Source organism: Python bivittatus, unplaced genomic scaffold (assembly GCF_059951505.1).
Source record: "Python bivittatus isolate LINGU-HERP-01145 unplaced genomic scaffold, Pbiv_v1 ctg000020_np1212, whole genome shotgun sequence".
Classification (NCBI taxonomy): Eukaryota; Metazoa; Chordata; class Lepidosauria; order Squamata; family Pythonidae; genus Python; species Python bivittatus.
Genome location: NW_028277030.1, coordinates 30,766,651 through 30,780,209, shown reverse-complemented (window position 1 = coordinate 30,780,209; position 13,559 = coordinate 30,766,651). Strand labels below are relative to the sequence as shown.

The following is a 13,559-nucleotide window of genomic DNA, read 5'->3' as shown; positions in this document are numbered from 1 at the left end:
AAGAAAGGCAGTTCTGCTTAAGCAAAGAAGAATTTGGTTCAACAATGAAAAAATGTAAAACCATTTCAGTGATGAAAATGAAAAAAGGGGTCATGGCATGCAGAAGCTGTTACTATTTTAAGTGAAAATATGAAAAGTAACAATTAACCAGAGAACAGCTGTGCTACAAATGTGGCAACACATTTTTATTTATTTATTTAGAGTAAGATGTGTTCACATCCAGCATGACAAAATTTGTACAAATTTCACAATTTAAAAATGAAGTTATCACAGCAACTTGTGATTTCACACATTTATAGCAAAATTAAAATGTCAACAAACCCATGCCGTGTAGTACAAAAATAAATCAAACCTCAGTTCCACAGAGAGCACAATAAGTAGTTTATACAAAATTCTGTCTTAATAAATGATCACTTAAATTAAACTTAGAAATGAAATTGAACAATAAGTTAGAATAAATAAACTCTGATGACTCACAATAATTTCAGATGAAATGTCAGCATTCTAATATGTGACACTTTTGTGATCCCTATATAATAGTCACAGATAACTTTTGATTTGATATTATGTACCAACATTAGATGAGGAGCGCGGATTTGTGCTTAAAATCCCTTTTCCATTGTACATAGGTGATAACAATAAGAATCCAAAACTGATACTATCTATTACTCTACGGAAAGCGTTACTATATTGGCAAAGAAGCTGCAGACACAATGCAGTGGAAAAATGCATATGCCATTATGAACAATGAGAGCCTTCAAAGGAGGCTAGGGCCAAAGTACAATATATATGGCAGAAGGTGAATATCAAGCACCTTGCTTCAGCTCTCAAAAAGGCAATTCTGAGCATGGCAGCTACAACTAATAGCACAACAGAAAGGAGGGCACTGTACAGAGAAGACACGGCAGAGCCCCAAAGTAATTACATCATCTTCTCCCAGCTAGGTATTAAAGTCCTCGTGGAAAACTGTAAGCTTTTTGTACAGTGAATAGTATAAAGTGCCGCTGGGATATACATATATTTATACATATATATATACCGAGGTTGAGTATTGTATCAGAATATTTGTTGTGAGATCCCTGTAGTCTCCCCTTAGCAATATTATTGGATTAGCCACACTGGCTTCCACTCTAATTTGTTCAAATTTAGTGTCACAAAGCTAATGACACAAGAAATTGCACACCTCCGTATGGATATATAGGGCAAGGTAAGTGCAAATAGTCAACTGGCACATTGTGGGGACAATGACCCTGTAAGTCCTGTTCTGCTAAAAATATTTTATTTTATTATTATTATTTTTTTTTACAAAACCCATCTTTTTTCATAACAAAATTTTTTAAAGTACTTTTGTACTTTTCTGCATAACATCAAGACATGGAAGGAAAAGATATGCTATCAAATTGAAATTAATTCAACATCCGACAAATACAACACACCATCTGAATTACTACTATTAAATGATAAACAAAAATGTCTCAAGAAAAGTGGTCTTATGCATACATTTAGTGCAGTTATTTTGAAGAAATAACAATCAAATTTGAAAAGTACAATACGTTTTTAGCTTGAAATGATGCAATTTAAAGCAAAAAAGTGCCAAAGTATATTTAGTTACATTAATTTTTTTTGATTGCATTCATTTTTTTGCAATAGGTAACAGTAGAACAAATAGATAGCATATGGAAATGCTACAGTTATGAATGATTGTACTCCAACAAAAAAGCAGAACGTAAACAGTAAAAAGGGAAGAGAGTGAAACGATCAGATTCACTGAACTGCATTCCATTTCCTAGGCAAAGTAGCAATGAATCCTGGTCAGCAACTGCTATAATGACAACGTTTGGGAGTTAGTTCCCAAATGAAAACTTTTCTTTTTTACAGGCAATATTTCTTTTAAACAATTGCCTTTTGCCTGAAAAAGGAAAGACTGAACTTATGAAATGATGAACTACATTGCTTTAACAGATAACTCAGATGGACACTCTTAAGAGTTCCGGAGAGATAAAGGATGTTGACTCCAAAGTGAATTTGAAAAGTAAAGTTGAAATCTTCCCGTAGTCCACCTCTGATAAGAGTTCCTGTCATTGTGGAAGTTCCCATATTCATACCAAGTAATGCTTAGAAGTTAATTAAAAAGTGCTGTTTAAGCTGCTTTGAATCTTCTGTCAAATTTCCATGGCTTGATGTTGTCTTACAATAAATTGCTCCTTTTACATTTCACATCTAATTCATGCCCTTTGTTTTAATTCTAAAACCCCCCATTTTTTTTATTGCCCCCACCACATACCATCCTCTGAAAACAAAAGTCACACAATATTTTCAGGCATTGTTAAAAAATAAAGCATTTTTGCAACCAATTCTTGCTATGAAACAATATGCACACAAAATGTATTTCTTAAATCCCATAAAATCTTCCAGCAATGGGACAAAATGAGAGTGTTTAAAAAGTGGCTGGAGACTGCAACATTGTCATTCAAAGCATTTCCCCCCTTTTTTCCTTTTTGTCCATTTCAGTTCAAAATACTAAAACATTTAATCACTAAAGCATTAAAAAGAATTTACACTCTTTATTTTGATCAGCTTACCTCTTCAGAAATATATTTACCCCAAAAATGTGCATACATTAGCAGCTATAAACATTACATGGCATATCACACTATGTCAGCTTATATGAAAACGTACAAAATGTGAATGTATTCAAAAAACTATTCTGCAATTACTATTTTTAAAGCAAGACATAAAATTATTATGAAGTCTTGTGAGCATAACACTGTTTTAAACAGAAAGAAATATATAACACTTTCTGGTAAATTACAGCAGCAAAAAACAAGAGGCATCTTTTTTTTTTTTAAAGGTAAGATTTTTCACCACTATAGCAGCTGTTCACACCTGAATTCCTCTCACAGCCTGCTTTATATTTTCCAGTAGGGCTTTATTTTCTGGACTCTGATAACGATCTTGATTTGTATACATGTCCGTCAAAGTGGTCACGTAAGCATCAAAATTTTGTTCATTGATTGGTTCCTACGAGATATTAAATAGTAGTTCATATACAACTTCTAATTGCTTTTTTTTTGTATATTCATTTATGCAAAATAAACTATCACAGCACACTGACACCATTTTCTTAATACATTAAAAAGGCCTAGTTCAAAGCTTACTTAATTTTACAGGAGACATCGGATTTGGCCCACCATTTCTTTTTAAGCAGTTAAATTTATCTTTATGGTTTCAGGGATGATATCGCAAACCTCCATCTGCTTGAGGAGTCATAAACATAAAAACAAAAAGACATCTACTGTATGAGGTGAAGGAGACTGCCTAATTCCTTATTTGAGCCTTCAATCACTTACCATATGCGGTAGCTGGATATTAGCTAGACTATGAATTAAAGATTGGCTCAAATTGGCCAATTCATGAAGGAGAGACTCATTTTGTTGTTCAATTACTTTGTTTTCTTCTTCTATTGTCTTCAGGTTGCTTTCCATTGTGGTAATCTAAAAGAATATATGATTGCACAATGTAAAACATGACATTTTTAAAGCGAATAATTAATTTAGGTCAATGGTATTAGGTTGTGAATATTCAGAGTATGCTGTAATGGGCTCCATTCCTTCACAGGCAGAAATGAAGCCCAGTAATGCTTCCACTGAAGAAAGAGGAAGAAGAGATGTGCCAAGTAAGGTTAGAAGCATTTTCCCTTTCTGAAAAACTTTTCATGGGGCTACGGGGCAAGGAGAAATCCCATTTATGCATGTGTCTTGTGTGTGGGATATGTGTGGGTGTCTGTTGTATGTGTGTGTGTGTGTGTGTGTGTGTGCATCTGTCTGTCTGTCTGTCTGTCTTGGAAACCCACTGAATTTCGGGCTTTGTAAAACTGTTACCTGAGTTCGAAGTTTAATCATATCAGCTTCCATCTGGGAGTTGGATTCATTTAGCTCTTTTATTTCTTCATCTAACTGTTTAATTTCTTCGTCATTTTCTATTCCTGTTCAAGGAAAAGGAGACATTCAAAGAAAGAAGTTATAAATGTTTATTAAACAGGTGAGGATGGACAACCTGTAGAAGTACCAAAATATACCATGTAGCTATTCCATCACTTTCTCTTTTTACATGGAAAGAAAAAAAATGACAATGGTGGGAAACCCTGTCACCTAGAATGTCATAGAATACTGAGAAAGTGCCAGGACAATTGCACTATACAGGTGTTGGTGACTGTATGATCTCTTTGCACCTATGAGTAGTTTAAGGTGAGATTAAGGGTCTCCACAGACTGCTATGTGGTCTGATTTTCACCTGGCCTATTGTTCGTTAAATGAGTTTAAGGGATAAGGGAACTCTGTTTTTCTCTCAGTCATCCTCTTGTATTTCCCTCTCTTTTTGAAGAAGTAGTTTAGATAAAAGTGAGGCTTTTCTATCCTCATGTATGAATAACAATAATAATTCTACAGGAAGAGTTGACACCAAAGTATAAGCATTACACTTAAGAATTATGTAGTAGGTTTGCCCCAAACTGGAGGACAACATAAGACTTGGTGTGATTTATTTGTTTTATTTATTTTCATGCTGCCACTTCCAACCAATTCTGACCCCTCATGGAGTGTTAGCAGTGTGGGAATATGGAAATGTTATTGTATATGAATCTGGAAGATTGATGACAGAGTGCATTGCTTCATGTAAGCAACTAGGACTTTCACCCTATGATTGCACATGAGATCCTGTTGAGAAAGGGGTATTGGGAGACAGTTGCAACCATTTTTGTGACCACAGAAACTGGGGGAAAAACAGAACTCAAATGGTCCTTGGTTTTTTAATGGAAATACTTCCTTTTATATCTTTTAGAACCTTCATTTTTTTCTTGTTATGATTTTTCAATTACATACATACAGTACTTTTTTAATGAATTCACAATCCAGTTTGTAAAGATATGAAATGTTCTGTCTCTACCTCAATTTCTTTAAACTTAATCATTTTATAAACTGCATTACATTTTTTGAAATGTGAAACCCTTGCTAGAATAGGAATAATCTTAATTTCTTATTGCTGTATTATTTTAACTGTTCTAAAATTGTTTTCTTTAACAAATTTGAACTATGTTGAAGTTATCAAATTGTTTTAGATGTCTTCTAAATATTTCAGGATAAAAATTATCTCAAAGTGGCTCTCAGGGTACACACACACACACACACACACACACACAGTAAATTATATCTACCAAATCATTGGGCCATACATCATGAAATTGCTAAGGCAATTAAATACACTGTCAAACTAGATAGAGATGAAATTGGTGCTTCTGGTAGCCTACAGAACTTAGAAAGAAATGCAGGTGCATCGTTTATACAATTTCTTGAACATAGTGAGATTTGCTTCTGAAAAAAAATGTGGCCAGAATGGTCTTCAGTTGAGAGTTTTGCTTTACTACTTCAGCTTAGACCAAAAGAGGAACACAGACTGGTGCTGATAAAGTTGTAACAGCAACAGCAGATTCATATACTGTACTCTGATGACATCTCGAGAAGGATTCAAAAACTGTGTTAAAAGGACTCCATAATACAGTATTATCATAATGAGTAAATTAATCTCATAGTCATGAAATAAGGTTTCAGTGTCATTTAATCCAGAACCATTTACTATTTACCATTACTAGCCCGCTGCTTTATTGTAAGCATTTGTTCTCCCGACAGCTTTGCTCTCTTCATTGCTGATGTAGCTCTGGGGCATCCTGATAGACTGTAGACAATAAGCAAGGAAAGAGCTATTAATTGGCCCTTGATTATAAATCTGTCAGCTAAAGCTACCATGGAAACAGCACTAGAAGAAAATCTCTCCCAACTACCATTAATAAGATGCTGCTTTCTGAAAATGAAAAGGAATTTTTCTCAGACAAGTTCCATCTTCTATATTTATTTAATATTCTATAGTCCATATTTGCATCCACAAACAATATTTACATTCATTATAATATAAAAATAAACTGGGAAAATGTAGCTAAGAAAAAAAGCTTAGTATTGTTCAGAGCCTTTATATGCTGCCATATAATATCTAACACATTATTTTATACTTAAAGCCTGTCTGTTCTTCACTAGATAGAAGCTTGTTGTTACTGAACTAACTTAAAGATATTCTAGGATATACAAAGCGAAACATTAAAACTGAAAGATTAGTATTGATATTATTTTGTCATTAAAATGTATCTGGTATTTAGAATAACACTATTATGGAAAAAATGACTTATTTTCAAGCAGTGAAATGTTATGATGACAGCCAGATTCATCAAATACATTCTGCGATGATATAAACCTATTCTAAATAAAGATGAAAACATGAAGACTCCATGAAATCACACTCAACTCCTGGTCTTCTTGACAATGACATGGAAGTGGTTTACTATTGTTGTTTTCTGGGATATACATCTATCTATCTATCTATCTATCTATCTATCTATCTATCTATCTATCTATCTATCTATCTATCTTTCTATTCCCCTTGTAGCCTCCCATTCAAGTATCAGTTGGTTGCAACCCTCTTTAGCTTTTCTAAGATCAGTCAAGGTAGGCTAGGTGTGGTCATATATATATTTTCCATGTCAATAAAACTAATAAATAGTAGGCTTATTGAAACTGTCTCCAAGGCATATATTTCCAAAGAATATGAATTAATAGCTTAATTCTTATTTCAAAGAAGAGATGTGTATAATTTATACTTATTTTCCCCCATTGAGAATTAAGTCGATTTCATTCCCTTAATACTATCAGGCCAATTAACTGGTTTAAATGTAGGCACATAAATATGGTCTACTGCTTTGGATACTGGATTATTCCTGAAAAAGTCTTAAAGTCTAATAAGTTTTTGGACTAATACAATAGAAAGTAGCTGATCATTTAATATGTAAACAAAGGTATATTGTTGAGTGAATATGAAACACCCTTTGATATGCCTATTTGCTTGGAAAAAGATCTGTGCACATATGAATCTAAAAGCATGGTTGGTTTTATTGTTTATGATGAAAGATTAAGAGAATTAATGAAGATACAAATGTGATGAGAAGTTCTGAATGTGAGACAGATTATTTGTTGGTAGTTTTAAGGGTGGATCTTGGTTAAAATTAGAGATGGAAGAAAAAGAGAAGTGAAAGAAACAAGGGTGAAAGTAGATTGACTGCAAGAAAAAAAGCTACAAGCCATATATGAAAAAGTATTAGATTAATCTCTGGACTGAATGACTGGAAAGTGGGTGCAGGGAAGACTGGGATGGAAGCATATTGGAACAGAGTTAAGAATTATGTTACAGACTGCCACAGAAGTATGTGGAGTTGCAACGAATGGTACGTATGAAAAAAGATGCTTGGTGTAACGATGAAGTGAAAGAGGTTGTGGATAAGGAAAAAAATTGCATATACAAAAATGCTGCAAAGAATGAAGATAAGAGAAAGGTATAGTATGACCTGTGTAGACAAAGCAAAGAATGTAATCAAAGAATGTAATCAATAGTTAAACATAAAAGTGGCAGAATAAATACAGAATAATTTTAATGGAAATTAAATAGTGTTTGTGAAGTGGGCGAAAGCAGCTAAAAAAGGTGCCTCCAGCAGAGTGAATGGAACCAAGAATAAAAGTGATGAAATTATTTCGAATGAAGCTGAATGCTGGAAGGAATACAGTATTCTAGAGATTCGTTTCAGAATGATGGTATATTGAAGAGTAGAAATGAAATGAATACTATAAAATATTACAGCCCAAGAAAAAATAATGAAAAGGAAGATGTACATGCTGTAAAATGTTGAAAAATGGTAAAGTTACAATTAGAGATGGAAAAATAAGGTGATTTGCTTATGGAGTGGCTGTATGACTAGTTTAATGTGATGACAGCACATTGCGCCTGACAACTGGAAGAGTGCCATTACTATTCCCTTATATAAAGGGAAAAGTAACCAAAGTGAATGTAAAAACCATAGAGGGATTATCTGGAAGAAAAGATGCACAGCATCTGTTGGCTGCTACTATTAACGATTTGCAGCAAATGCCATATAGAATATATGGGAAAATGAGAAGTGTAGACCTGAAAATTAATATATAAAACATCAAGGTAGTTGTGTTTCAAAGAAGCATTTTATTAAATTCTCAGTTTGATAAAATACTTCTGCTTACTGTGTTATATGGCTATAGATCTCTTTGCCACACAACTCCCTAGGTACTGTTCCATGGAAATAGTTAAAAGTTTAAATAACCAATGTACCCAAAGCCTGATAGTAGGGAGCTGTTAGACCAACTGTTTTCTACATGAAGGAAGTCTGTGTGTGTATGAGACAGAGAAGAAAAAAAAAATTATTGAGTGTGACTTTCTATGGGACAGAATAATTTAAAATTGAAATGGGAACAAATCATTACAGTTAGGATGAATAATTTCTGGGGAATTTTATTCACTTAATTTTGCCTGTGTCCATAAAGAAGCAATTACACCTCTGAATGCCCTTTAACAGGGCATCTGTCACATCCCTAGATTTTAATTCCCAAAATTAAATTAAAAATACTAGTTTTTAAGATGGTAAAATTTTATAAGATCATCAATTCTCAATACATTTTGATATTTTCAGATAAAATCTGGGTATTTTCAGAAGAGTTAGGGTTTTTTTTCCTTATAGAGAGATACCAGTATTTACAATTATGAGAATCGTATTTCTAAAGGCATTAGAATACATTGTGCATTATAAGTGCTTTGATTGTTTTTTTGGTAGAAAAGAATATAAAATATTTTAAATAAATACAGTATACAACTCTCGTGTACTTGCATTTATTTAGAAATGCAAGAAAGTTATAAAGAAAGTTGGATAATATTTTGTGGCTAATTTTGTATACTTTACAGACAAAAAATTATTGATAAGAATACTAGTAAGTTTTTTAGCTTTAAGTAGATTCTTAATTAAACCATTACAAATTATAAGTATTTAGCATAAATATCAAAAATATTGATAAGAATACTAGTAAGTTTTTTAGCTTTAAGTAGATTCTTAATTAAACCATTACAAATTATAAGTATTTAGCATAAATATCAAAAATATTGATAAGAATACTAGTATGTTTTTTAGCTTTAAGTAGATTCTTAATTAAACCATTACAAATTATAAGTATTTAGCATAAATATCAAAAATATTGATAAGAATACTAGTAAATTTTTTAGCTTTAAGTAGATTTTTAATTAAACCATTACAAATTATAAGTATTTAGCATAATTTATTATGCCTCTCCAGAAAGAATTAACAATTTCTTTTTTCCATATTTTCCCACTGTAACAATGTGACTCATTTCAAAAATAAATTCATAAACTGACAAGATTCCCACTTAACATAAATATTTCCTTCAGGAAAACAGGTACTGAGATGAAATAATTCTTTTTTTAGTAGTAGGAAAATGCAGTAATAATTATCTTTCTATACTGAAACTTTCTATAACAACAAGAATATTTTACAAACAACAACACAGATATTAAAAGTCCTAAAATGTTACAGTTTATTGTTCATAAATTTGCCCCTGTAAAATGTTACAGTTTATTGTTCATAAATTTGCCCCTCAGTTGAAGTGAATGGGATCTTAATACACAGTAGAGTCCTCTGCTCTCTACAGCCATACCAGATGAAAAGTTCACAATATGGAACTTTATTGTTAATTTGTTATATGTAAGCAGTATCAGAGTTAGGGTGCTGTTATTATGACAGACTCAGTGTCTCATTCTCATTCTGAGCCACAAGTATGAAGTTGTGCAATTTTTATCTACTTATCTAGAACTCTTGATCAACTATGCCTCACAAAATAACAACTGTTAAAACATTATTATAATGCGCACATACTGTAACCAATAGGATTCATGCTTATTTTAAAAAATACACATAGGAACAATACATATATATAGATAATGCCATTACTCACCTCCTATGTGTAAGAAAGCTACCACTGACGTGTCCAGAGCCATCACATCCTGGAGTTGGACATGACATACCTTCCGTCTTCACTGACTTCCAAGAAAACTGGGAGCCATTCAGATACCCATCCTTTTGCCTTTTAGTAGCAAGAGGGCACCCTGATGCACTACGATGAGATGCATATTTCCCAGTTATATGACCCTGACCATCACAACCAGGAACTGGACATCTGGATAGCAGATAGATGAAATTAACTTTACTGTCTTGCCATCATATACCTGGCAGCCTCTACAACAAAGTCAAAATAAATCTCACATAAAAAAAAGAACAATCATGCTTTATGGTTTAAAAACAAAACAAAACAATAAGAACACCAACCAAGAAATGCAACGCAAATGTAAAAGATGTTTATGGAATTAAGAAATAACCTTAATAAACTAGGTAAAAGCAATGTACATATACTGGAATGTTACATCATCAATCTAGAAAAGTTCTGTTACCGTGGAAGCAGATTTGCTGCTTTTTGGATAATAGACAGTAAACATGCTACAGTAGTTAGTAATAAGATCCAGATTTTTAATTTATAGCAAATATAGATTGTTTTTATTTATGTATTGGCATTCCATAGGGAATGTCAAATGTAGTAACTGCTTTTTTAAATAAGCAGACAACAAATATAATAAAATATTTATGAATCAGCACCCCATCAATATGGATGGTCTCCTTGCTTGTACAAGGAGTGCCCAATCCACTATGAGACTATATCCTCAGTATAGAAAGTGACTAGCTGGGATAGTTTGCCCAACAAATATTCAGTTCTGGAGAATTATTTGGGAAATCCATAGTCTCATTGTTACTATTAATGCATTTCTTTGTTTCCTCTATCCTTTGCCTGAGAAAGTGATTGGACCAAACCACTAGTAGATGGCTGACTCTGATTAGGCTGGCCCACTGACAAAACAACCATGTTGCTCCTCACACTCCACCTGCCTCCATCAAGTTGCACATGATTATGCAAACCTATAAGCTTCAAGTGTGTAGAGAGAGATGGAACAGGTTGACTAGCTGTAGAAGAAAGAAGAATGAAAGAGATGGCATGCTTCCCCAAAGCCCCTTGTTGATACTCTCCTGGCCACTCCTTTAGGTGGCAGGGATCTCCAAAGCCAGATACTCAATCTTAATTTGACCTAACTTTGATATCACACCCCCCCATGTTAATTTCTTTACTTTTAATATTCAAATACTTGTTCAAAGCACTTCTACTGTGTTCCCAGAGTTTCCAGTAACCATTGCCTGCACAATCTGAATGAGAATCGTCCTTGTTCTGTTTGATGTATTGTCGAAGGCTTTCACGGCCGGCATACGATGGCTGGTGTGGGTCTTCCGGGCTGTGTGGCCATGTTCTGGAAGTTTTGTTTCCTAACGTTTCGCCAGCACCTGTGACTGGCATCTTCAGAGTGCAGGAGCACAGACAGGAGCAGTTCTCTCTGTGCCCAGGGTGATGTGACCCTTTTGTGGGTATTTATAGACATCTGGGGGGGGAAGGGGGGGATTGGGGGTTGGGGGGGAGGTTGGGTTACTGAGTGGCTGCTTGTTTTGGTGTCAGAATCTGTGTGTATCTTCCTGGGGATTAGGCAGGGTTTTTTCTTCTACTGAATTGTTAACAAGGGGCTGCTGGGGGTGATTAGCAAGTTCATTGTGTGAACTGTTCACACGTCCTGGTGGTTGAGCTGAGTTCGTTGACCTTTTGCAGGCTGTATTTTTCAGGATTGGTAGCCAGGTTTTGTTGATTTTTAGACTCTCCTCTTTTTTATTGAAACTGTGCTGGTGTTTGTGAATCTCAATGGCTTCCCGGTATAGCCTGGTATAGTGGCTGTTGGTGTTGTCCAGTATCTCTGTGTTTTCAAATAGGATTTTGTGTCCAGTGTGCTTGAGAGCATGTTCGGCTACTGCAGATTTTTCTGGTTGCTGTAGTCTGCAGTGCCTTTCGTGTTCTTTTATCCTGGTATGGATGCTGCGTTTTGTGGTCCCGATGTATACTTGCCCGCAACTGCATGGTATGCAGTATACTCCTGCGGCGGTGAGGGGATCCCTTTTGTCTTTTGCTGATTTTAGCACTTCTTGTACTTTTCTGGTGGGTCTGAAGATTGTTTGGAAATACCCACAAAAGGGTCACATCACCCTGGGCACAGAGAGAACTGCTCCTGTCTGTGCTCCTGCACTCTGAAGATGCCGGTCACAGGTGCTGGCGAAATGTTAGGAAACAAAACTTCCAGAACACGGCCACACAGCCCGGAAGGCCCACACCAGCCCTTGTTCTGTTTATCCCTGCATTGTCCAATCAGTAGCTGACATATCAAAAGCCATGGGGAAATTATGAAGGAAGAAACTAGACTGATATTTCATCATAGCACTGTGTTGTGATCCAATGCTCAGAAACCATGCAGCACTGTTAATACATTTTCAGATGTCTTTCCTCATCTATTCTTTATTAAGATCAGGTGCTGAGTGGCTTTTAGGGGAGGAGTATTAAATGAAACCACACTACTGTAGAAGTGAATGAAATGAATGGAAGCTGAATGAGAGAAGAAAATATTGCTGCAGTAGCTTTCCACTCTGAAAGCATCATTCACCTAAGTGCTCATATAGTTGAAGTGCCATAATCACATTTCTGTTATTCTCTCTTTCTTAACTTATGAAGCGCATTTTGACACAGTGTGTTCCTTTCTTTCAGCTTAGCCAATTGTACTCTGCTAAGAAACAGAGGGAAAATAGGCAGCAGCAATTCCCTTGTCCCATTGTGACACAACTTTCTAGGTACTTAGTGCTGCTGGCTATACCTTTACTTATTCAGAATATTTCATTGTTTTGCATCCCCACATTAGAAGTAGGAGAGTCAAAACCTTCAAGTAGTACCCTGCAACACACACTAGAAAATGTAGGCAGAAAGAAGGCAAAGAAATTCAGTGAAACTTTTAAGGGGGGAAAAAAACCCTTATTTTTCAATCAATCAATCAATTAATTATATTATTGTAGCTTGGCCAATATTACTGCACTGAAGTCATACAAAGATGCTGAGAATTTTTAAACAGGGGAAAGTGAAGCAGCAATGAAAAGCAACTTCCCTTGAACAGAGTATACTTCTGATATATTCCACTGAGGAGATAGGCTGACACTGGGACAGTGACAGGTTGTACAGCAGCCAAGTAGACTGGGTCTGGGCAAAAGCAGGCAGGAGGCAGCAGCTACTGAGAAGAGCCTAGCTCTTGGCAAAAGTAGGCACTTGACAAAATAAACCAAAGAAGGAAAAGGAAAAGGAATTCAAAGGAATACAACGTAGGAAAAACAGAAGAGGCATTGGCAGTGACACACGAGAAGTGGTTGGCTGGTGCTTACTGTGAAAGATTAGGAAAGTTGGGGAGTAAGAGGTTAACCTTTAGGAAAACCAAGTGCATCACTAGATATGGGTCCAAGAAACTGTGACAGAATCCTCAATACAGAAAATCCCCTTTTGCTGCAAACATCAACCACTACTTGTTCCACTCTTGCCACAGAAGAGCTTTCCCCCCTTCAAGTGAAACCATTGTTTGACTAGGGGTGGTAATGGTGGCAGGACCATTATTCCTGTTACTGCAACCTTCTA

At 35.0% G+C, this 13,559-nt stretch overlaps 1 protein-coding gene across 1 annotated transcript in view; it reads right to left on the bottom strand.

The window, feature by feature from the left end:
* Positions 1-217: 217 nt before the first annotated feature.
* MYT1L (myelin transcription factor 1 like) overlaps positions 218-13,559 on the bottom strand; it is a 237,386-nt gene continuing 224,044 nt past the window's right edge. Inside the window, exons 19-23 of the mRNA XM_088136652.1 lie at positions 9,924-10,145; positions 5,639-5,730; positions 3,882-3,985; positions 3,351-3,494; positions 218-3,021 (exon numbers count right to left, since the gene is read on the bottom strand). Of these exons, the coding sequence (XP_087992778.1) occupies positions 2,881-3,021; positions 3,351-3,494; positions 3,882-3,985; positions 5,639-5,730; positions 9,924-10,145 (703 nt within the window). The 3' untranslated portion in view covers positions 218-2,880. The remainder of the gene's footprint in view (positions 3,022-3,350; positions 3,495-3,881; positions 3,986-5,638; positions 5,731-9,923; positions 10,146-13,559) is intronic.